The following is a 25,238-nucleotide window of genomic DNA, read 5'->3' on the forward strand; positions in this document are numbered from 1 at the left end:
CCTGGGAGGAAGCAAGCCTTCTAGCCTCTGAAACCGTGAGCCAATAAGTACCTGTTGTTAGGCCAACCTACGGAAGTATTTGTTTTAGCAGCTAGGAAACTAAAGCAGCAGGGCTACTATGCTTTCCCTTTACACAATTTAGCATGATTTACTGTTTGATCTTACTCCGTTTCCAGACTTACGTACTGTTTCTCTACCTAACTGTAATTTCCTCCAGGGCAGGTTGTGTTCTTTTTTTGTTTTCCTCCTGGCCTGGGTGTGGTAGGGGACTGATGGATTGGGGGCTGGATGAGCTGACTCCTCCCAACTAACTCATCCATTCTCCGGCCATCCTCCCTCTTTCCTCATCTGGTTTCTGCCCTTCTCCCAACATTCCCCATCCCAGGTATTATGTTTTGGAAAATTGTGTGTGTTAATCCATCAGCTAATAGGGTTAAGTAAATAATTACATCAACAGCAATAATACCTGGAGTACGTCGTTCTTTTTAACCTTCCTAAATGTTAGGCAGTACCCCATCCCCCACCCTTAGGAATTCTGCAAGTTTGTGATAACATTTAAAATTTTAAACTTTCCCACCCCCTAGTTCCCGCTTCCAATCTCCTGCTCTCAAACCAGCCAATGGAAACCTGCCAGCTACCCCTTTCCCCAGAGTATCCACTGAGAAACTGCCAACCTAGACCTGCCAGCTCCCCATCCCTGGACAAAGATGTTCCCGCCAACCATCCTATATAAGCCTTACTGTTTATTCCCTTGGCTCAGGGCTGTTACCATCTTAGGTTTCAGCCCACATGTGCACAGCTGGACAATAAAGCTCCTTTGATGGAATTTTGGTCTCTTCTCTTCCATGTTGAAAAAAACCTAACACTAACTACCTGCACATCTGTTATTTCTTTATCTTCATAACAGCCCTAGAAGGTAGAGATGCTTCTGTTATCCCTGTCTGGAAGTATGAAGGGATATGACACTTATTCAGGTTCACAGGATTGGTGAACAGAAGAGTCAGAATTGAAGCTCTGGATTTCCGTCCCTAGAATTAAATGCTTTTCCTCCCCTAAACCAAGTGATGGCTCTAACTACCACATCAAGTCTCCAAACCAGCTAATAATGGTTGTTGCATAGTGAGGAATTCAATATATTTCCAAAGTTCTTAGTTGGAAAGGTTATATCTAACTATAACTGGCCAATGGATCAGCAGTTGTGTGAATATTAAAAATCCAAATGAAGAGCTGTTTCTGAACTTCACCAATGATGCCAGTGCTCAAGGTTAGAGATGGCATGCTCTGTGTATGGTCAGCCTTTGGGGCGTTCAACCTTTTTTGCGAGGATGGAGAGAGGGAGCACTACATTTTTCTTCTTCTACACATTTCAAAGAGACATTTGGTGTTCCAACTATACTCTTATAAATATTTATACCGACTTAATTAGAAAGTTCTAATTGCATTTCGATTTCTAATTTCAGTAAGAATTAGCCTCACCCCAATCTCAATATCCTGAAGTATAAGTAAATGGACCTAGAATAACCTTTTCCAAGATTGGAGAGTAACTATTTCTCCAGTGCTTCGTCTGTGGGCAGATCTGCTTAATGACTTCAAACCCAGCTCCCAACAATCTCCTCTGCACTTTGAGATGCAGCATCCTGCCCAAGGTGATACAGCTGCTTAGGAAATAAAGTAAATGGTTTCTCCATCTGAAGTTTCTCTTCCCTCCAGATAACTGCAAAGGCCACCGTGGGTAATCTTCTGGAAGGTTGCTGCAATTGTGTCATGCCCCTGAATCTTTCAGAGGCTGGCTGGAAACATCTCACTCCAGAAAGAAGCAAGAAGGTATTAGGTCTAGAAGCAGAGTCTGGACTTCCCCTGAGAGATGTAAATGAATCTCATTTGATCACACAGAGTGAGGTGGGGGAACCTTCCAGAGAAGGAATAATTAAGGAGCAAATGAAATCAGGTGGCAGAAAATCACAAGGTAATTTTGGCAACAAGTTGTCCAGAGTGTCTGCAGATGGGGCACCACCAGAGTCCAGGCGCATTTAGAGGCAACTCAGGAAGGATAGGTTTGGAAGTTGTGCAGGTTTGAATCTGTTATGTACCCCAGAAAGGACCATGTTCTTTTAATCCATTCTTGTGGGGAAAGACCTGTTGTGGGTGGGACCTTTTGGTTAAGCCATTTCCGTTGAGATGTGACCTAGCCCATTCAAGGTGGGTCTTAATCCTTTACTGGAGTTCTTTTTGAGAGGACGAAAGGCAGGTAAAGCAGGAGAGCAGAGAGAGAAATGCCCAGAGACATTTGGAGACAGCCATAGACACCAGAACCAGGAGAGACAGATCAGCATATATTGCCATGTGCCTTCCCATGTGACAGAGGAGCCCCAGATGCCATCAGCCTTTCCTCAAAGAAGTTCTCTTCCTCTTGATGTCTTAATTTGGACATTTTCATGGTCTTTGAACTGTAAATTTGTAACCTAATAAAACCCCATTGCAAAAGCCAACCCATTTCTGGAATATTGCATTTCAGCAGCTTCAGCAAACCAGAACAAAAGGTTAGGGAGCAGAGCTAGGGGGTGGGAAGGGCAGTTAAGTGGCAGCATGGGCTCAAATGCCAAATACAACGTTTGAACTTTAACCAGTAGAATGTAACCCAATTGAGGAAAAGAAATCTGGCAAGAAGGGGGAAGGTGGGGATGAGCAGATGATTAATAGATTATGTCCCTAGGAACTTTCCGTTATCCCTCTTGTCTGGGGAGGAGCCCAGCCACAGCTCCCATGACATGTATGCCCTCATCACGTTTTGTAATACATTATCCACTGAGTTCTTTGACTCCTCAGTAGACTGTGAGCCCCCAGAGAACAGGGACTGGGTCTGTGTTGCTTATCACTGTAGCCCCAGCATCTCGGGCCTGACCCACAGTAAACACTCAGAAGATACTTGATAAATAGATGCAGAAATGAATGAATGCAGACATACTGGCATGTCTGCTGCAGATTTGGCCTCCTAAGCAACCCTTGCCATAGAATGTTTGTGAATTTGTTTTGTTCCAATCATGAGGTATTTGTGGATTTTGGTAGTGCCCATGTGTTTTAGTTTGCTAAAGCTGATAAAATGCAACATACAAGAATGGGCTGGCTTTCACAATGGAGATTTATTAACTTACAAGCTTACAGTTCTGAGGCTGTGAAAATGTCTAAATCAGAGCATCAGCAGGCAACACTTTCTCCCCGAAGAAAGGCTACCAGAGATTCTCAGCTGCTCCGTCACATGGCTAAGCACAGGGCAGGCGTCCGCTGGCCCTTCTCTCCAGGGTTTCTCTTCCACCTTCTGGCTTCAGTGGCTTCCTCTCTGTTTCTGTGGTTTCTCTCTGTTTTCTACCTGTCCTTCTCTATCAGCTTCTCTGACTTGTCTTTCTTAGCTTCTCTGTGTGCTTCTCTGAATTTCATCTCTTATAAAGGACTCCAGTAAGAGGATTAAGACCCAGCAGGGCATGCCTCAACTGAAATAACCTAACCAAAAGGTCCGACCACAATAGATCCACACCAACAGGAATGGATTAGCTTTAAGAACATGATCTTCTGGGGTACATACAGCTTCAAACCATCACACTATGCCAACCATTCACCACAACCTCTCCATCCCGCCAGCATCTTCTGGAAGAGTTCTATCTTATAGAAACAAACAGTTGCAGCAAACTCATCTCTTAATGGAGATGTCCTAGTCACTGCAGGTTGATTACAATAGAAAAAGCACAGTCTCTAGTGTCAAAAGGATTTGAATCCCGTGTCTAGGGTTTGAATTCTGTCAATAGTGCTATGTGACTTGTCCACGGTGTACCCTCTCTGAGCCTCAGTTTTCTCATCAGTAAAATAAAGATAACATTAGGTGCGTGGTGAGAATTTTGTGAAATTGCTGTGTAAGGCATCCGGAACCTGGTAGAGGCAGGGTGAATGCTAGTTCTCCTCTTCCTTCCTCCTGAGTAAAAAGACAGCTAACCAGGGTTACCTTGACAACACTTAGGGTTCTCACTCCCTGTCAGAGCTGGGGAGGCCTCAGAGATCAGAGCACTCATTTTACACAGGAGGACGTGGTGCAGAGATCGGCAGTGACTTCCGGAGGTTGCCCAGTGACTGGCCCCAGGCTCCTGGCTCTTCACGTTCCCAGCCAGCGCTGCCCAATTAGTTCCTTTGTGCTGCATTTGCAGTTGCTCCTTAGGGAAGCTGAATTTCCAACTTTCACAGCTGCCCCTTCCCAGTTTCCAAGGATGTGTGTCCTGTACAAATGCCAGCCTCCCAGCTGAGTCGTCCTGGGCCATCTTCCTTACTGTCGCCTCCTAATTGACTTTGAGACTCAAACCAGACCCGTAGCTCCGAGAAGCTGAGTCTGCCAGGCTGTGCTTTCACCCTGCTAGCTCTTCAGCGGAGATGGGGGTAAATAAACTCCTGTATGTGCAAAACTCCCTGGGATAGAGAGAGGGGATTTGGAGGGGGGGTGGTGTTGGGGAAAATGGCAGGTGAAGGATTCTCTTCTTCGCCCACTTAGCAAATGGCTCAAACCTGTTGCTGCCTTCGCAGCCAACGCCAGCTGACCCCTGGCTGGCCCTCATGTCATGGGTGGCCCCTCATTCCACACCCACACCCTCGGAGGAGGAAGTCAGATGGAAGACGCAGTCTCCGCGCCCTGGCAACCAGGATCAACCCATGCCACCCATCTCACTCCTCCCTGCCCTTCCTCTTGGAAATAAAATTGCACTCTGAGAATTAAACTGAAGTTTTCATCCAGGACAGATATAGTAGCTATCTTTAAATCAGGATTTTGTCTGTAAATGTGCACCCGCAGAGCTTGGGAAGTCTAATGAGGATGATACGGGAGATGGGGCCAGAGTGTGAGTGTAAGTTAGTGGGTGAAAATGAAATCAATGGTACGTAGCTCTCTGGAGAATGGCGACCAGAAAAGGAAAGAATTGCCCAGATTCTCAGGGCTTTCCAAACACCTGGTGTCATGGTTAGGTTCATGTGTCAACTTGGCCAGGTGATGGTACCCAGCTGTCTGGTCAAGAAAGCACTGGCCTAACCATTGCTGCAAGGACGTTTGTGGCTGGTTAATAAACCAGCAGACTGGTTTATTAAATCATCAGTCAGTTGGCTGCAGCTGTGACTGATGACTCACCAAAGGGCGTGTCTTCTACAATGAGAGAATGCAGTTGGCTGGATTTAATCCAATCAATCAGTTGAAGACTTTTAAGCAAGACAGATAGAGGACCTTCACTTCTTTGGCTGACCAGAGAAGTGTTTCCTGAGGAGTTAGTCGAAGTTGCTGGTTTGTTTCCTGAGGAGTTCATCACACATCTTCATTGGAGATGCCACTTTGCTGCCTGCCCTATGGAATTTGGACTCGTGCATACCCACAGTTGCGTGAGACACTTTTATAAATCTTGTATTCATAGATACCTCGCATTGATTCTGTTTCCCTAGAGAATCCTAACTAATACACCCAGTCTATATACCCTTGAGGAATGAGGTTTTTCTCGTTTCACATAGTGAGGGCTTTGGTTTTAGTCGTTGTTGTTTTGGGTTGTTGTTGTTGTTGTTGTTTGTTCATTTAAAGGTCTGCTTTTTGTGCTAAGATTATGCCCTTCTTTTCTGGGGTTAAAACATACTTTACTGAAGGCAGTGATGGCAGTGGTCTATAGCTCAATTTAGGTTACATTAATTTAGCTTTTAGTTTAGCTTAACTTAGTTTTTTTAATATCCTCTCTTGGCAGTTCCTAAATTTTGTCTAAAAATTTTAAAACTGTCAGTCCCTAAATTTTGTTTAAAAATTTTTCCATGAAATGCAGAAGTCTGAAAACCACGGGTGTTACGTGCTACGAAGTCCTGAAGTTGGCGTCGCCCCTCTACACCAATTTCAGGACACTGGTACATGCGAGGCACCGAATGGACAGGCCTATGCATCCTCCTGACAGAGAGAGGCTCACTGTGGTCGGGGGTGCACCGGCTTCCAGGCTCTCACAGGCTGACACCAGAAAGCACTGGAATTGGCCAACCGAGTCTCCTTGTGCTGAATCTGGTTAGGTGCCTGTAGCCTATTGACTTGGCCAACACCAACATCCAGTTTGCTTAAGCGTTCTTCTGTCTCTCTTTCAAAGTGCTTCACAAATCAGACCCTAGTGAGCACATTAACATGCCCATTCCTCAGGGGCTCTGCATGCTGGGACTACAAGACTAGAACCATCCCCTGGGCTGGAGTGAATTCATCTGGGGCAACGCCCTTCAGAGCCATCTCTTGGCAGCCAACAAGCCAGCCCTCCCCAGAGGCACCCCTATATGCCATGGACACCCATTTTCTTTCCAACCACAAGAAAGGTCAAGAGTGAATTTGTCTCTAAGGAGGAATTTGGTCAGCTGCCCTGACTAGACACCATTAGGACATAAACTGTATAAACCGGTGAACTTAGGTTGCCCCTCAGAGCACTGCTTTCCTCACATGTGGATGGGGACCACTTGTTAAAACTCATATTCCCAGGCCCCACCTCAGAACTATATATTCAGAATCTCTGGGGTAGGACCCGGGAATCTATTTTGAAAGAGTACCAGTGGAGACTTTTGTATGCATTCAGTTTGAGAACAATTGCCAAAGAGAGGTTGGAAAATCTCTTGTCTTTCTCCTCCTTTCTCCTTCCAGACTAAGGAAGAGAGCTTCTCTCCTAATTTTAAATATACTTTTTTGTTGTTATTGTCAGGATGGCACCAAATGGATTTTAGCCAGAGGACTGTGGTCAGAGAGGCTCTGAGTGAACCAGTGTCTTGCTGGAGAGTCACGATGAAGAAGAGCAGGGGCTAGCGGTTGGACCATCCCCAATTGTGCTGGTTTGGATGTATTATGTCTCCCAAAATGCCATGTTCTTTGATGCAATCTTGTGCAGGGCAGACATATTAGTGTTGATTAGGTTGGAATCCTTTGATTGAGTGTTTCCATGGAGATGTGACTGAATCAACTGTGAGCAAACCATTTGATTGGATTATTTCCATGGAGATATGGTCCTTGCCCATTCAGGGTGGGTCTTAATTTAATCACTGGAGCCCTATAAAAGAGCTCACAAACAGAAGGACCTCAGAACAACCGAAAGAGACATTTTGGAGACAGCCATTGAAAGTACACTTTTGCTACTCCAGAGTTTGCCTGGGAGAAACTAAGAGAATACCCCCAGACACCTAGAGACAAAAACCCTGGGAGAAAGCCATTTTGAAACACAACCTGGGAGCAAGCAGATGCCAGCCACGTGCCTTCCGAGCTAACAGAGGTTTTCTGGATCCCAATGGCCTTTCTTCAGTGAAGGTATACTCATGTTGATACTTTAATTTGGACACTTTTGTGGCTGTAGAATTCTAACTTTGTAACCAAATAAACCCCGTTTATAAAATCCCATCCATTTCTGGTATTTTGCACAATGGCAGCATTAGCAAACCAGAACACCGATCCACTTCCCACTCCTGGTTTTCTGGGACTGGAGAGAGGGGAAAGCAAGGAGTGGCTGCTCCATCCATCTGCCCACTGCTCCCCCAGTGGAAACTGGTGCCTTCAGGACTCTGCTTTGCACAGACAAATTCAGCAGAACACGAGCGTCACCTGGGCAGCTGGGCAAGGCAGACGGGCTGGCACAAATGGGGTCTTATGATTTGACAGAAATGAGGGTGCTGGAAAGTCTCTAGACCCTTCAAGGAAAAAGAAATAAAGATCTGTGTTAGACCCCAGCTCCTGTCACATGCTAGTTCAGTGAATATCAGGAAAGGAAATCCTTTGAACCTCAATGTTTAATTGAAAACTAGAGGTGATAAAACCCCATTTTATAGAATTGGTATGGATGTTAAATAGAGGAATAGCATGATAAGCTCCCAGACTGCAATTGGTGCTAATTCAAGGGTAGCTCAACAAATGTGTTCACCAGCACCCTAAATCCATTGTTCCCAAGGCTTTCCATGCACTCCATGGCCCATACCCAACTTTGGCTTTCCTAGAAATGTTGTCTGCCCTCTGACACCTGGATTTCAAAGGAAAGCTGGAGGAAGTCAGGAAACCATGGCAATGTTGAGTCACATTACTCAGCAATCTTTTATTACTTCTCTTACGAAGGCCATCAGCTGCCCTACTGTGGCCGGTCTCCTCAAATCTCTTATCACACTCTGCATCACTTGGCATGGCAGGTGGCTCAAATCAATTTTTCTTTCCTCCTTACTGCAAAGCCATAGTAATCAAAACAGTGTGGAACTAGCTCAAAGACAGACATCCAGATCAATGGACTAGAATCGAGAGTCCAGAAATGGCCCACACGTCTATGGTGAACTGATTTTCGACACAGGTGCCAAGTACGTTAAATGGGAGAATGGTCTCTTCAACCAATGGTGCTGGGAAACTGGGTATCCACTTGCAAAGAAAGAAGTTGGACCCCTACCTCATAGCATATTCCCAAAAAAAGATTCTCAAAATGGATCAAGGACCTAAATGTAAGAGCTAAAACCAGACAACTCTTAGAATAAAACATAAGGGAAGACCTTCATGACCTTGGATTTGGCAGTGATTCTTAGATTTGATGCCAAAAACATGAGCAACCAACGAAAAACAGATAAAATGGACTTCATCAACATTAAATCTTTTTAATGTCAAAGGACATTATCAAGAAAGTGTAAAGACAATATACAGAATGAGAGAAAATAGTTGCAAATGATGTCTCTGATAAAGATAGCAATTTCTAGAATATATAAAGAACTGCTACAACTCAACAGCAAAAAGACAAACAACCCAATTTAAAAATTAGCAAAGGACTTGAATAGCCCTTTCTCCAAAGAAGATATACAAATGGCCAACAAGCACAAGAATAACTATTATTAAAAAAAAAAAAGAAAAGAAAAGAAAAGAACAAGTGTTAGTGAGGATACTGAGAAATAGGGACTCTCGTATTTTGTTGGTGGGGATGTAAAATGGTGCCACCACTGTGGAAAACAGTTTGGCAATTTCTCAAAAAGTTGATAATAGAATTACCATATGACCCGGCATTCCCACTTCTAGGTATATACCCCCTAAAATTGAAAACAGAGACTCAAACAGATATTTTACACTAATGTCCATAGCAGAATTATTCATTATAGACAAAAAGTAGAAGCAACGCATGTGTCCATCAACCGATGAATGGATACACAAAAGGTGGTATGTGCACACAATGAACATTATTCAGCCTTAAAAAGAAATTCCAATATATGCTACAACATGGATGAACCTCAATCATGTTGATTGAAATAATACAGGCACAAAAGGACAAATATTGTATAATTTCACTTCTATGAAATATCTAGAATGAGGGAATTCACAGAGACAGAAAATAGATTACAGTTTACCAGGGGCTGGTGTGGGGGTCCACAGGAGGGGGAAAATTAGGAGTTATTCTTCATGAGTGTCACGTTTCTGTTTGGGGTGATGAAAATTCTAGGTAATGGATGGTGGTGATGGTAGCACAACATTGTGAGTGTATTTAGCACCACTGAATCATACATTTGCAAGTGCTTAAAAATTTCGAGTTGTATATATGTTACAATAATAAAAAGTAAAAAAACAAGAATGTCACACTAAGGAGTTTGTGCTTAATTTGTTAAGCAATTGGATATCTAAACAAGAAGGTCATCTATCAATCATCAGAGATGGACGTTTGGAAAACTTATCCATCTGTGGTTGATAACGTAAGGAGTGGAGAAAAAAGATATCCACAGCACTGTTTTAAGGGGCTTTGTGTATAATCTGGGAGACAAAGCTAATGTGCATGCAATGGAGAACTATACAAAGCACCAAGTAATCAAAACCTAAATAAATCTATGTGTTCGGAGAGTTCAGAGGAGCCAGAGGTATTGTGAAGACCAGACTGCTCCAGAGAAGCTCCCAGCAGCAGAAGATGGACCTGGAAGAGGGATAGGATATGGGTTATTGCAAGAAGAAGAGAGAGTATCTCAGTCGCACAAACTAAAACTGGATAAGGCACAGTGCTGGTGGGAACTTGCCCAGCTCGTGCTGAGTCCTCAGTTGAGGTTGTAACTCAGCGTCTTCCCTTTCCAGGACCTGAAGCAATACAATGAAGCAGCAGTCAGCAAATTTTTCCATGAAGGGTAAGATTACAAATATTTTAGGTTTTGCAGGTCATACAGTCTTGTTGCAACTACTCAACTCTGCCATTGGTGTGTGAAAGCAGCCAGAGACGATACCTAAATCAGCGGGCATGGCTGTGCTCCAATAAATCTTTGGACACTGAAATCTGAATTTCAGATAAATTTTACATGTTATGGAATACTATTCTTCTTTTGATATTTTTTCAACCACTTAAAATGTAAAAACATTCTTAACTCATGAATCTACAAAAGCAGGTCATCAGCTGATGAGGCCTGAGGGCTGCATGTTGCTAACCCCTGCAGCATAGGGTTAAAGCCTAGAGCCCGTAGAATCCAAGGACCTGAGTCCTGTCCTACCTCCACTGCTCACCAGATGTGCAATCGCCTAAGTTACTTAGCTTTCTGTGTCTCGGCTTCCTCATCTGCAAAGTGGGAATAAAGCTAATAGCTGTATATATCTCCTCTGGTTGTTGCAAGAATTACATGAGTTGGAATTCTTGAAGCCATGGAACTTAACCAGAGACATAGAGGAGCAACATGGTGGAGCAAATAAAAGGGTGGTTGGAGAAAGCTTGAAGCTTGGGGTCGGGAGACTTAGTGTCTAGTTCCAGGTCTGCTGCATGATATTTGGAGGACAGTCCCTTAGTTTCTTCTTATGTAAAGTAGGATTGATTTTATTACTCACCCTGTAGAGTACATGTGGGTAAAAATGGCATAAATATAATTGCACTTGGAAAGGTTAAAAATTAAAAAAATAAAAAGCTCTTTATCACCAGGCACCCAGGTCTTGCTTTCTAACACCATTCTCCAGTAAAAGGGACCAGAACACCTTGGAGAAATGGCTGACTGTAGGACTGGGGCAGGAAATAGGCATGATAAGCCTGGAGCACCTTGTACTGCCACAAAGTAAGAAAAGTGCTCAAAAAACACACAATGTTGGGCATATGTCCTAGGGACACAGGAACAAACTGAAAGAGCTCCCAATGGCCAAAGCTGGAAAAATCTGAGCACCAAGACAAATGAGTAGTATTGGATTATAACCCAAAATATAAAATAAATATCCATGAGCCCATTCTAATATAAATGAATAGATGAATAAATAAAGGTGGAGAGACAAACCTCCCCTGCAGAAGAATTCCAAATAATTTATAATCTGTCCCCAAGGAAGGGAGGCCTTATGTATGACCTCCTGCCAAAGATGACAGTAGAGAAAAAGGGGGAAAAAGTAACTCCTAGGGAGGGGGAAAGTAGGGCCATTGGAGAAATCTGACAGAGACTTCTTCAACCAGATGATCAAGGTCAAGATCGACAAAAATCCATCATGCCAATGGCATGTACCCTTTATGTAACGAAAATGGCACTGACCCCTGTGTTATTCCTCCCCCAAACGCATTTTCCCAAGCTAATCATGGGGGAAACATCAGACAAATTCTAATTGAGGTGAATTCTGCAAAATACCTGACGAGGACTCCTTAAAACTGCCAACATCTTCAAAAACAAGGAAAGTCTGAAAAACTATCATAGTCAAGAGCTTACAAATACCTGATGACTGAATATAATGTGGTATCCTGATTGAGAGCCTGGAGCAGAAAAAGACATTAGGTAAAAACTAAGGAACTCTGAATTAGCTACAGATTTTCGTTTATAATACTGTCTAAATATTGGTTCATTCATTGTGACAAATTTAGAATATGTGAGATAGTAATAGAGGAAACTGGCTTGGAATAAGTGGAACTCTCTAGTATTTTACCATTTGTCTGTAAATCTAGAATTATTCTACAGTAAAAAGTCTATTCTTAAATGCTCTATATTAATAAATATATATGTCATAAAATGCATATGTGCATCATACCTATGCCATCCCTCACATATCCTCCTATGGTCCTTTCCAATCAGATAATGCTATTCTCTACAACAGAGAATTTTTAGGCAAGTGCTTAAACTCTCTGTCAAGGTCAGCTGCATTGTACAGACCCAAGGATGCTGTTTACATAATGGTTCTCTGTGAATGGTTCCTGGGATTGTGTTGAGCTGCTGCTAAAGAGGATTTTGCAATCTGGGTCTGAGTTTCATCGGGTATAAAACAGAGATTGCTGTTGGGATAAATGAATGAGGTCCCCTATGTAAAGCATTTAAACAGTATCAGTGTTAGCTATTGGCATGGTTGTTCTTCTTCTGATTAATTTCATCATCATCATTATCATCATCATCATCATTATTATTACAGAATTTAGAGACCACCAGTAGCAGCGGCATTATAACAGAGATTATTTAGTTGCTAAGTAAAAGGCACATCTGCACTCCCTGCACCATATTCAAACTGGGCCCCCTTTTAACCAGGATTGTGACCATGTTGGAATATCATTTTAACCAGGTTGCCATCTCCCCGAAGCCCCTTTCCTTCCTAAGAATGAAAAATGTGCTGCGGCTGGAAGGGCTCTCCACTTCCCTCTATCTGTCACCATCCACACCCACTCCCATCTGCAAGTCCTGCTAATTCTGTCCCCAAAATGCACCCTGGATTTTCCTGGCAGTCTCTGTCTGAGCTGTACCCTCTGGTCCCAGATTGCCCTGCAGGAACCCAGTGATGTGGCCCCAGCCCACACCGCATGCCCCTCACCCCCTCCACCCCACGCTCCTTCCCCAAAGGCCTTCTCTGGGGTCCTCCAATGCACCTGCTGCAGCCACTCATGACTTCCTCATCCTTCAGGTCTCTGCTGAAACACCACCGCCTCACAGGGTCCTTGAGATAGGAGCCCCTGGCATTCCCTGTCACCACCCCTTAGCACAATCAGTCATTTCATTTTTTATATATTGATATCAGTTTACTGGCAGATTTGTCTATTTGCTGTCTTTCCCTTCTACTTTAAGCATCTCAAAGACAAGGACTATGTCTTTTTTTTCACCTCCATATCCCCCACCAAGTAGCACAAAGTAAGTGTTCATTAAAAATTGGGGGGCTGAATGGGGCCCGGCAGCAACTCTGCAGCCCCTTCCTTCACAATTTCTTCACCTAAAGCTGAAGATGCCCCCTCAACACAGGGCTGGCCCCAAACCTGAACAGGAAACTTTGCTTATAGTATACGTGTAACCTTACAAAGTCTAAATCTGCTTGGTTCAGTGTCAAGGCAGAGCCAAGTTCAGAGAGCCTAGTTTAAATAGGCAAAGTAATAAAGTAGTACAATTAAAAGGTGCTCCAGACAATTGTTCACAGCAATACGTACGAGAAATTTCCTGTCTTTGCTTACGTCCCACTGTTACTCTCTTCCCCTGCTAGGGTGCAGGGAGTGAGTCTTCCTTTATTGTATAGATCAGAGGACATTGCATAAAAGATGGTCCAGAAATTACTGGATTCTCCTTGGCCAGCCTGGGGAGGTGGGAAAATCTGTCAACATTCCCATGTTAAAAATGCGTATCCTCTCACACAGAAATCACAGAGGACTTCAAACTGATTAATGTGGTCTCCTTGATAGTTTCTTGTGAGACAAATGGATTGTGTTGCTCAATTTGTTAATGGAAACTATAAGCTAGCAGCCTGTGGGGCTCACTGTGTAATGGTCTATTGTCTATGCTGAGAAACTCTTGGCTAAGGAACCAAAAGTAGGGTGTTTGTCTTTCCCACATATTTCAGCCAAGGGTCCAAGACAGGAAGAGGCTGTGCAAATACAAGAATGAATCCAGACGAACTGGAATCTAAGAGTTGGTCACCTTCCAAGGCACCCATCTAGACTGAATTGAATTATGGGTCTAATTGTTTAAGCCATGTTATTTTCCAATAAATTACCTGCCATTATTGAGCCAGCAGATTATTTCTTTGCTTGATGTATTTGTTCATTGATGAAAACTGTGGGTTCCCTGCTCTGAGTGACATTTTTCCATTCTTCTTTCTTAGCTCAACTGAGCAGAAAGAGAAAGAAATGCAAAGGGTTGAAATGAGAAAAGGACAAATCTGGTTTTTTTAACTCTCATTTCAACCCTGAGGGACTTGAACAAGGCAATTACCTTCCCTGTACCGTAATTTTTCAATTTAAAATGAGGTTAGTGATATCTGTCTCTTAACCTGAAGTCCCAGAGGTAATGAGCTGACGTTGAATCCACTTTCCAGAAACACCTTTCCAATGAAACTGCTGCACATAGAACACGTAAAATTTCTACATCTTCTACAAGCCCATGGTATTTACATTGTCCCACACTTGATTCATCAGATTTCATCAGAAGAAAAGATTTCAGAGGGTGTTGGGCTAAGATTTACCCTGCAGAGAGGAAATACTTTCCCGGCACATTAAGAGAGTCACACTTGGCATCGGGAGTCCAGACTTGGGGGCCCAGGTGGTTATACTGTGACTAGGACTGTTTTGATTATTTTTCGTGTACTTCACAAACCCGGGGACTAGAGGGCGTGTAAAATACCAACCAACACACCCATTCATGAGGCAAGAGACTTATTTCAGGAAATGTTTACTTAGATCAGTTGGCACCGATTGAAGCAGTTTCTAAACAATGTCTCACCAAGAATAACCATATTTTAACCGCTTGAGAGACCGATCAGAGGTCAAGCTTCGGTTCTGCTGTCTGTATCCGAGCCCTCCTCAGCTCGGCGTCAACACCGGCTGCAGCGGCAGAGGCAGATCTGCCCTTGGTTCCCACCCAGGGCGGAAGGCCCCTCTGCAGCGCGGGTCAGCCAGCCCAACCGCAAGCAGAGCGTAACACAGCAAAGTTAGCAAGCATTTAAAGGAGTTGAGGGTGAGTGAGTCTGATCAGCAAAGCCTTTGTCAGTGCCCCGCTGATGGCGCAAACACAGCAGATAGAACGCAGTCTTGTTCTCCAACAGGGTTGTCATATTCCAAGGAGCTTGCAACATGCATAGAAAAAGCTGCACCAAAACACCTACTGGAGAACGGCACCATGACACTGTCAAGGGCTTGTAAGTAGGGGTGTGGGAGGGGGAGATCGGTGTGCAAAGAGTGCAAGCCCGTAAAATGCAGGCCGCCTCATTGCTGGGTGACTGAACTACCAGGAATCTAATTGCAATAGTGATTGGTCCAGACGCGGTTGCGGTTTGGCGCCACCTAGTGGCGATTGTCTGCTCAAGACTCTGACCTCAGGGCCCAATGGCTGGCTGGGACTTCTTTCTAGAACAGGCATCCCTGTTCTTTCTGGAACTGGCATTCTGGCAGATTGGGAAGATTGAGCCAGGAACACAGTACAGAGTCAGAAACTCCCTCTCTGTCTCCCTGCTTCCTTAAGCAAGGCCTCCCTATCCACCCACCACCACCACCATATCCTATCCCCATCCAAGTTAAGAACCTATCCCACTGGTGGGAACTTCTGTGCCTTACATTTCAGGCCAGCCCACTGGGCTCCACTCTGGAAACCATTCCTCCTCCTTCCTTTCCTCAAAGCCCCATTAATGTGCAGTTGTTGGGTGAGGCATATTTCACGAAAGATTTGGGGAGATAAATCCGGGCATTGCAACATAGGAGAGGATTGTACTCTCTTTGAATTTACTCTCAGATATCTCTGCTCCTTGTGATGAAGTGAGAAGCCCTCATCAAGGAAATTTCTTGCTGGCTGTGTCCTTTGTAAGTCCCTGCTTCCAACACGGGGCTCAGGCTCCCCCCAGTCTTTCTCTGTTCTGTCTCCCTCTCTCCCTCCCTTTCTCTCTCTCTCTCTCCTTCTCCCTCTCCCTCTTCCTCTTAGGCTTACTCTCTCATCCTTCTCTCTCTTGTTACCTGTACTCTTGATATTTTTCCCCACAAAAGCCAATTTAGCCTTTTCCACCTCACCTCACATTAGGCTTCCCAACTATCTTTTCCTATCCCCCAAACACAATAAGATCCTTGGCCAAACCAAGAACCATCTCATTTGTTCTCCTCTCTCAGCCATAGGAAGCCTGCAGGAGCTTTGTAACTCAGGGCTTGTTTGGTTTGTTTGTTTGTGTTTAACACACCCACCCAATCAAAATTTGAGGCACGATTATCAGCTGCCTGCCTCCGTGCACATACTACCCCACCCCCTGCTGTGGACCCACTCCCCATCCTTCCACTGCCCCTAACCAGCACGGAAAGAGGATGGTGTGGGTAAGGGAGCTTGGTTCCTTTCTACTCGAGTCCAGTGTTTAGCTTTCTCTTGTTAGAGCATTTCCAAACTCTGACACCCATTCCTGGTAATGCACCCTCTTCAGATCTTTCTCTTTGCCTGAGGGAACTGACCATAAGAGACAGAAGGCCCTGGGCAGACCAGAAGCATCCTTCACGAGACTCCATCGTGAGTATTGGTGCTGGAGATAGCCAGTGAGTTTACAACCTGGTATCTTCTGGGAAGCTGCAGCCCTGGCTGCAAATAACTGCAACTGTCCCCTGACCCTCTTCTTGAAAGTGCACAGGTCTGGAGATGATATTTTATTTTTTGGAACTAAGTGATATAATAAGAGGGGATTTGTACTGCCACAGATAAAAGATGTACTACAAAGCCACAAGAATTGAGATGGTGAGGAGCTGACACCAGAAAGGAGGAGGGATAGATGAAGGAAAATGAACAAAAGCCCAGAATCAGAATCCAATATCCATGTGGGTAGTAGATGGTAAAAGTGTCATTTCAAATCAGTGAGGAAAGCATGGAGTAGCCAATAAATAGTATTGGGAAAATTGCAAACAATTGTTGGAAAACAAATTTGGAGTATTTTCTCTTAATACCAAGATGGACTGAATAATTAAATGCAAATAAATAAACAGGGAGAAAGTCTAGGTGAATGTTTTTGTAATTTTGATATGGAGAAGACCATTCTAAACATAATTTGATAAACAGAAGCCATAAAGAGTTCTTACGAATTAGTAAGGACAATATGAATACCCCCGTATAAAATTGAGCAAATTATACAAGCAGTCAAGTCACAGAAGAAATGAAAATGACTAAAAAGTGTAATTATAACATTTCAACTTACACTGAATTACTAAATATTAAAATCAAAGTAGGAAACCATGAAAGACTAAAATGCATGGTAATGCCCCATGAGACATTGCAGGGAAAAGGGCAATTTCATGAAAAGCTGGGGATACCGTTTGGCATATGTTTTCTAGAAAGTGATTTGACAATATATATCAAACCTGTTTTTAAAAAGTGGATACCCTTTAACTTAATTCTGGTTCAGTAATCACCAGGCAACATACAGCATCCTAAAAGCTCGCTGTCCCAAGCCGTGCCTGCATCCATCCACGGCCAGAATACAAGTATTTGATCACATTACTCCCTGCTTAAAAAGATTTCATGGTTTTCCATCAAATTCAGAATTCATGACAAACTCCCCAGCTTTTTATAATATGCCCTTCACGATTCGGTCTCTGTCTACTTGTGATGGTGAAATTTCATGTGCCAACTTGGCTGGGTTATGGTGTCCAGTTACTTAGTCAGACAAACTCTGGCCTGACTGATACTGTGAGAGTATTTCGTACATGGATCTAAATCATTAGTCAATTGATTGCATCTAGGGCTGAGTCCATCTATGATAAACAAAAGAGATTGGTTCCAGCGAGGAGAGGGTCTCCTCCCCCTATCACCCAGAGGCCTTAGAGTGTACACTGAGGATTTCAGCAGTCAGAGAGAAGAATTTCTATCTTTACTTCAGCCAGCCTGCTTCTCCTGGAGAAACCAACATCACCTTCATTGGAGTTTCCAGCTTGCAGCCTGCTCAATGGAATTTGGACTCGCCAAACCCCATAGTCGTGTGAGCCAACTCCTACAATAAATCTCTTAATATTTACATAGATAGACAGATAGATGATTGATGGGATAGAGAGCTAGATTGGTGATAGATAGATGATAGATGATATAGATAGATGATTAGATACATAGATAGATGATTAAGTAGATAGATAATACAGACAGATGATAGATGAGAGAGAGAGACATTAGATACATAGATGATAGATGATAGATTAGATAAATAGATGATATAGATAGATGATATACTATATAGATAGCTAGATGATTAGATACATAGATGATTAGACACATGATATAGATACATAATTATAGATATAGAGAGATTAGATAGATATAGATAGATAGATAGATAGATAGATAGATAGATAGATGACATAGATAGAGATAAATAGGTATCTAGAGATGGAAATAAAGTGACACATACTTCTCTCCTGTTGGTTCTGTTCCTCTGCAGAACCCTGACTAATATACCACCTTCCTGGCCAACTCTTCTGGTCCTTCCCCACTTGGTCTATGCTCCACTCAGTACAAGTCCCATCAGTACCCCCATCACACCGTGGTTCTCCCTCCAAGCCTTTACATGTGTGGGGTTCCCTACCTGCAGTGCCTACCTCGCCATTCTTGGTCTGTCTAATTCCTACCTGTGTTTCAAGGCCTCGCCCAGCACCACCTCCTCCAGGAAGCTTCCCTGACCAGCTTGGTTGGGTATCTCACTTCCGCCTTCCATGCACTTAGTAACAAAACACCTATCCCTTTGTATTTAAGGTTACTTTTTAAATTTTTTATGTATCTTTATATTATAGGTTTATTTGCAAGGCGTCCCCTTCCCCCCACCCCCACCCCCCATGCCTCCTCTCCTTTTGCAGAGACAACACTGTCAACCCCTTGGCACTTCCCTGTCTCACCGACAGACTGCCAGCTACTTGAGAAGAGAGCAAAGACCAAAGCTGTCCTCAGAGCAACCACCCCTAGCACAGGGCCAGGTTCATAACAGATGCTGAAGAAGTACTTGCTGAATTTATTACTTAGTGGGTCAGCCTTTCTGCCTGCTTCCTAAGAGTCTTCAAGAGCTTTCAAATTTGGCTCTGATGTCAGGTGGTCAAAGCACACCAAGAAGTATATGGATTTTGCTTTCTTTTACAACAAAGTAACCCCATTTATCTGTGAAAAACACATTTTTTCCCCCAGGAAATAAAAAATCAAGCAGGAATCTTACACCATGCCCTTAGAAGGAGAGACAACCAAGGAATGTTCCGTGGAGGTGCAGGGTGAGGCTGCCCAGCCCACGATGTAGAGGGCAGACCCTGGAGACAGACATAATCTCAGCCTCTTGTGTTTGCAGCACCGTCCTCAGAGGTGGATTCTGCTTGTTGCTTGTGGCCTAGGATGAACCAGTGGAAGCTACAGGGCAACAAATCTCTCAGTTTAAGGAGGATCTGCTCCAGTCATGCTGCCCAACAGCAGGAGGCTCTATCTGGGTAATTCTCAGCCCTGGCCATGCTGGAAGAATCACCTGGGAAGCTTCTAAAATTCTAATGGCCAGGCTGCACTGCAGGCCAATTGAACCAGAGGCTCTAGGGTAGTCGTGTTGGAATTTTTTACCACTCCCCAAGTGATTCCAATGTGCAGCCAAGACTGAGAGCCACATGCATGAAGAATTACCAGAGAGTCTTGTTAAAATGCACTTTTTGGTTCAGTCCGTCTGGAGTGGGGCCTCAGAGTCTGCATCCCTAACAAGCTTCTGGGTGTCGCTGATGTAGCTGGGCTCGACAAGTAGTGAGCACCATGTCACAGGGAGTATTCAAGAAGAGACTGCTGGATGATTGCTTGGTAGGGATATTGCATAGAGGGTCAATGAACTGGTTGGGGGCTTGGATTTAATCAGTGCTTTGCAAAGTTTCTGTAACAGTGGAAATCTGTTTTGCCCCCAACCAAGTCATCTACAGAAAGACGATATTGTAAACCCAGCAAGGCAGAACTGTCTGGTTAGAGTGAAGATATGGAGCCCAGAGCCCGGCCCTCATGGCCCCTTCTTTCCCTACCCCAAGGCACTTACAGTCTCCATGAAGCACAGTAGGACTATCCCTGGATATTATAAAATAGACCTATCGATCCTGATTCCCAATGCCAAGGCTTCTTTCAGAAGCCGGAACTGTTGATGCTTAAACAATGAGGTGAGTCCAGCTAGTGAGACATAAGTGAACCTGGATGAGTGAGTGCACATTGAGGTGTTAAGATATTAAAAACAAGGAAACCTGCAAGATTTTGGGCCTCGGTTTCCATAGGCAATGAGCTTCTCCTGTGTATGTGCCAAGCCCTGCTCCCTGCTCGGAGGCGTGAACTAGAGAGGAGAAACAAGGCATGAGGTTGTAGCGAGAACCTTCCTTCTGAAAGTAACAATAAGTCAATCAACAGGACTTAATGATCAAAACCAATGCACTGGGTTCCCCCGTTGTCTCAGTAAGTTAGGGCTAAGCGGGGCCAGCCTTCCCTTCTGCCGCCACCTCTTGCGGGCATACCTTATTCTCTCTCTGGCTCACTTCTAGTGTATCCCGACCCCTGATCTCTTCTCCCAAGGCAGATATTAACTCTAAGAGTTTATAAAATCCTGCCTGGCTGGAACCTAGAAAATATGAGAATCAAGAGCTAAGAAAAAAGCATGAAGCCACACAAAATGAGACTACACGAGGCTCATTGACCAGCTTTCAAAAGCAATGATTTTCATGAAAAAACAAAACAAAAATTTTTAAAACATGGTTGTCTCCAATTAACTACAAGGGTATGGTAAAATTTCCCCCCAAAATTATCAAAGTGAAAGAAGTGTATTCATATTAGTATTTTCTAATGAGGAAGTTTCATTCATTTCACCTACATTCGTTTAGAATTTTTGATAACTCGGTCACTGTTTGGACTGAGCATTTGCAATTTCTGTGTAAATGGAGTTTATCTGAGCCAAGACGTAGGAGGAGGTGTTTAATCTCAGATCCTATCCAAGAATCAAACCTACCTTTTTGGGGGGGAGGTGGAGGCAAGGGCAGGGAGTGCCTGGAAGGAGTAGAAGTCTGCAAATCTGGAAACTCACACCCTAGCTCAGATAAAATTTTCCTATTATTCTTGATTATCCCTATTAGAGCATGAACAAGCCATTGTTCTACCTGACTATAACATTCTCTAGCTGAAATTAAGTCCATACTTTTTGTTGGTTTCAGATAAATAAGAAAATTACATTTCCTTCTTAAAAAAAGAAAAAAGGCTGATAAATCATATGTTTACTGATTCATCTTAGAATTTGCCTATCGGCCTGATCCATAATTTCCCAGAGGGCACTTCAATGAAGTCATAAAATCCCAAACAACGATCGGTTGTTCTCTGGCTGCATATCAATACCACTTGGGGAATTTTTTTTTTTAATGCTGTTTACTGTTCTCTCACCCAGGCCACTTGGGTAACTATCTCTGGGCATTGGGCATTTTCAAAGCTTCCCTGGGGATTCCCGCAGGCAGCTGGGGTTGAGAACCCTGGGTCTGTTCTGGTTTGCTAAAGCTGCCAAAATGCAAAATACCCAAAATGGATTGGCTTTTATAAAGGTGATTTATTGGGTTACAAATTTACAATTCTGAGGCCATAAAAATTTCCAAACTAAGGCATCAGCAAGAGGATACCGCCACTGAAGAACGGCTGATAGTGTCCAGAACACCTCCGTTAGCTGGTTACACACATGGCTGGCATCTGCTGGTCCTTTGCTCCTGGGTTCTGGTTTCAAAATGACTTTCTCCAAAATGTCCCTGGGATTCTGTCTCTCTTAGCTTCTCTCTCTCAGCTCCTGTGCATTCTTGCTTGGTCTCCCAGGGTGTTTCTAAGTGTCTGGGGGTCCTCTCTTAGCTTCTCTGGGGCAAACTCTGGGCTTCATCTCTTAGCTTAACATCTCCAAATGTCTTTCTGTCTGCATCTCCAAACATCTCCAAGGGACTGGGTCTGTGTTGGCTCTTAGCTTCTCCCAGGGGCAAACTCTGGATTACATTACAAAAATTTCCAAACTAAGGCATCAACAATAGGATACCTCCACTGAAGAACGGCGGATGGTGTCCAGAACACCTCCGTTAGCTGGGAACGCACATGGCTGGCATCTGCTGGTCTTCTCTCCAAAATGTCTCTCTCAGCTTCTCTGAGCTCCTTCTCTCTGTGAGCTCTCTTGAAGGACTCCAGTGTTCTAACCAAGGGCCACCCTGAATGGGTGGGTTCACACCTCCATGAAAATAATTTAATCAAAGGTCTCATCCACAGTTGAGTTGGTCACATCTCCATGGAACTATTCAGTCCAAAGTCCCCACCCCACAAGATTGGATTAAATGGTCATGGCTCTTCTGGGGTCCATTACAGCTTCGAACAGCACAGGATCTAGAACATCGTTTCTCAAGGCATGACCTGGGACCAGCAGCAGCAGCAGCATCACCTGGGAACTGGAGAGAAAAGCAGATTCTCAGGCTCATCCCAGACCTGCTGGGCCAGAGACTGGGGTGGGGCCCAGCCATCTGTGTTTGTACCAGCCCTTCACGGGAATTCTGAGGTTTGCACTCAAGTTTGAGAAGCCCTGGTCCTGGTTAGAAACATCAGTGACCTGACTGCAGTGTTCTCCCTCCCGACAAAAGCTCAGCTATGTAAGGGGGGCTGTTTTGACAGGTAGGAGAAACAGTTGCAACCAGGAGGGGGGTCCCTGCCCCTGTAGTCTTCAAATGCTTTATTTGCAAACACTATCTGTACAGCCGTGGGAGAGAAGGGCTGAGATCACGGAGCAAACCGGGGATGCAGGCACAGCCACGGTGGCTGGAGAACTCAGAAGGCTCCCAAGGAGGTGCCACTCGAGGGTCCTTGGTGGCCAGGGGAGACAGGAGTGGCCTGTCTGCACAGAAGGGCAGCTGCTCGTGACTCTGCCAAAGTGGTGGTGCGGGTGTCTTCAGATTGCAGATGTCAGTATGTGGTAAAACCGCAGGGCTTTGCAAAGGAGTGATTGAAAGTAAATGGAGTATCAATAAAAGAGAAAGAACTAACTTGAGTGATTCCTTGGGCTTTCCTTGTTGGAAGAAAATCATTGCAGAGAATAAGCGTAGATTGTAAACAGAGGGGAAAAGGGTCATTGGGTGACCTTTGTCCCAGGGATGAGACGCTGCTTCTGGGGTCACAGACCTGAGTTCTAATCCCAACTCTTTTTACTCCTTGGTGTGAATTTGAGCAGGTTAAACTGTCTAAGCTTTGGTTTCCTCAATGACAAAATGGGATTTTTATAGCACCTACCCATCATTTGTTTTGAGGATGAAAAAAGAAAATGCCAGTAAAATACTTGGTATTGTGCCCATTATAAATATTATTATTATTATTATACTGGCAATAATATTAACATTGGCATAGGTATTATTGACCTATGGCAAAAGCCCCAAAATAATAGCTGTTCTCATCATTATTACTATTACTATTTGGAATGCTGAGCTTCTCCATTACACTCATATCCAAAAAAATGGCTATGACTGTCCAAACAAGCCAAGGACTCCTAGAGAAAAATATCATTTCTCAAAAGGCAAAAACCTTATTTGAGTCTCCTACTTAGAGGAGACCTTGCTGAAACAGAATAGGATAAATTGTACTCTGGTAACAAACAAACCTCAGAATCTCAGTGGCCGAACATGGCATAGGTTCATTTCTTGCACATGTTGCAGTCCATTGTGAGCCAGCTGACATTTCTGTTCCAGGCAGTGATGCAGGGACCCAGGCAGCTTCCATCTAGAGATATATTTCTAAGAGCCAGGCTTGGAAGTGGCTTTACTTTTTAGCTTCTATCTTCTCATACCTGTTCTAGGATACATCTTATCCCTCTCATAGAAGACAGCTGTTTAAATGAGTCTTCTCTTCTCCAAGCTTATTATTCTGATTTCCGTGAGCCCATTTGTCACAAAGCATCCTGGGCATTCTCGTCTGAATGTACTAGTTTGTCTACATCCCTGTACCAAAATTGTGCATAAGTGTAGTCTGGCAGGTGTGAACTGATACAATTATCTCCTTCATTCCAGAAAATATACTGTTATTAATGTAGGCTGTTTACATCCATTTTTTCTGTAAATGATATTGTACTTACCATCAACTAAAATTGCTGGGGCAGACAACAGATTCAGTTCCCTCTTACCAAGGTTTATTATTCTGTTTCCAGTCTGAGCAGGAATCCCCTTGACTGAAGATATCCAGAAGGAAAACATAATTTGAGATTGGCTTTTTCTGGTTCATCCGTTTTTATCAGCCATCCCCCCTTTGCAGGTGGCAGGTGACACCCTGCACTGCACCGGATAGTTCATGCCTATCAATGACAGTGCCGAGTGGGGCAGCTGCCAGGCCTGGCCACCCCCAGTTATTTCTCAGACTGACCCCTCCCGCCCTCCTGGCTGCAGGTACCACATCTGTGTGACAGTGCTCATCTACTTCCTCCCCCTGCTGGTGATCGGCTATGCGTACACCGTCGTGGGGATCACCCTGTGGGCCAGCGAGATCCCCGGGGACTCCTCGGACCGTTACCACGAGCAAGTCTCGGCCAAGCGCAAGGTGAGCCGGGGCCGGGCAGCACCTCACCTTCCTTGGCTCGGGCGACAGGCTGGCAAGCAGGAGGGCTGTGAGCCCCAGAGCCGAGGAGGCGAGAGGCGCCAGGCACAAAGCATCTGTGAAGGGGAGGGGAGGGGAGAGGAGGGGATGAGAGGGGGAAGAGGGGGAAGGGGAGGGGAGGGGAAGGGAGGGGAGATGAGGGAGGGGAAGGACGTCTCATCAATGTATTTGTGATCTGCACCTGCTCCTTAGAAGTTATTGCTACCTGTCAATCTATTAAGACACACACACACTTAACTAAGAAAGGCGGTCCTCTCTTAATTATTTGCTTAAAATCTGAATAAGTAATACATTCACATAGTTCAAAATCAAAACGTATTAAAAGGAACAAAATCATAGTCATGGAGAACAGATCTGATGTCCCCAGGGTCAGGGTTGGGGGATATAAAGGGGCGGCAGGAGGGAATTTCTTTGTGGTGAGAGAATAGCCCTATAGTCTGATTGTGGGGTGTTGTCACTTACCTACACGTGTGATAAAATGTCATGGAACGATACACACACACAATCAGCACCTGTAAAACTGGCAAGATCCAAATACGGTGTGTAGTGCAGTTAATAGTATTACAAGCATCAGCTTCCTGGTTTTGATTCTGTAGAATGGTGATGTAAGATGCCGGCACTGGAGAAAACTGGGTGAGAGCACCTGGGAACTCTCAGTACTACTTTTGCAACTTTTTGGGAATCTTAAATTATTTCAAATTTAAAAGTTAAAGAAACATATTAAAACCATGAGA

General features: G+C 44.1%; 2 protein-coding genes across 2 annotated transcripts in view; both read left to right on the forward strand.

Annotated features, from left to right (window-relative positions):
* The window catches only part of LOC119512632 (GC-rich sequence DNA-binding factor 2-like), a 935,299-nt gene that overhangs the window by 628,860 nt on the left and 281,201 nt on the right, over nucleotides 1-25,238 (forward strand). The gene's annotated exons all lie outside the window — the stretch shown is intronic.
* TACR1 (tachykinin receptor 1) overlaps nucleotides 1-25,238 on the forward strand; it is a 157,872-nt gene that overhangs the window by 126,515 nt on the left and 6,119 nt on the right. The window contains exon 3 of the mRNA XM_037807422.1: nucleotides 24,297-24,447. Within this exon, the coding sequence (XP_037663350.1) occupies nucleotides 24,297-24,447 (151 nt within the window). The remainder of the gene's footprint in view (nucleotides 1-24,296; nucleotides 24,448-25,238) is intronic.

This window comes from Choloepus didactylus, chromosome 17 (genome assembly GCF_015220235.1).
Source record: "Choloepus didactylus isolate mChoDid1 chromosome 17, mChoDid1.pri, whole genome shotgun sequence".
NCBI lineage: Eukaryota > Metazoa > Chordata > Mammalia > Pilosa > Megalonychidae > Choloepus > Choloepus didactylus.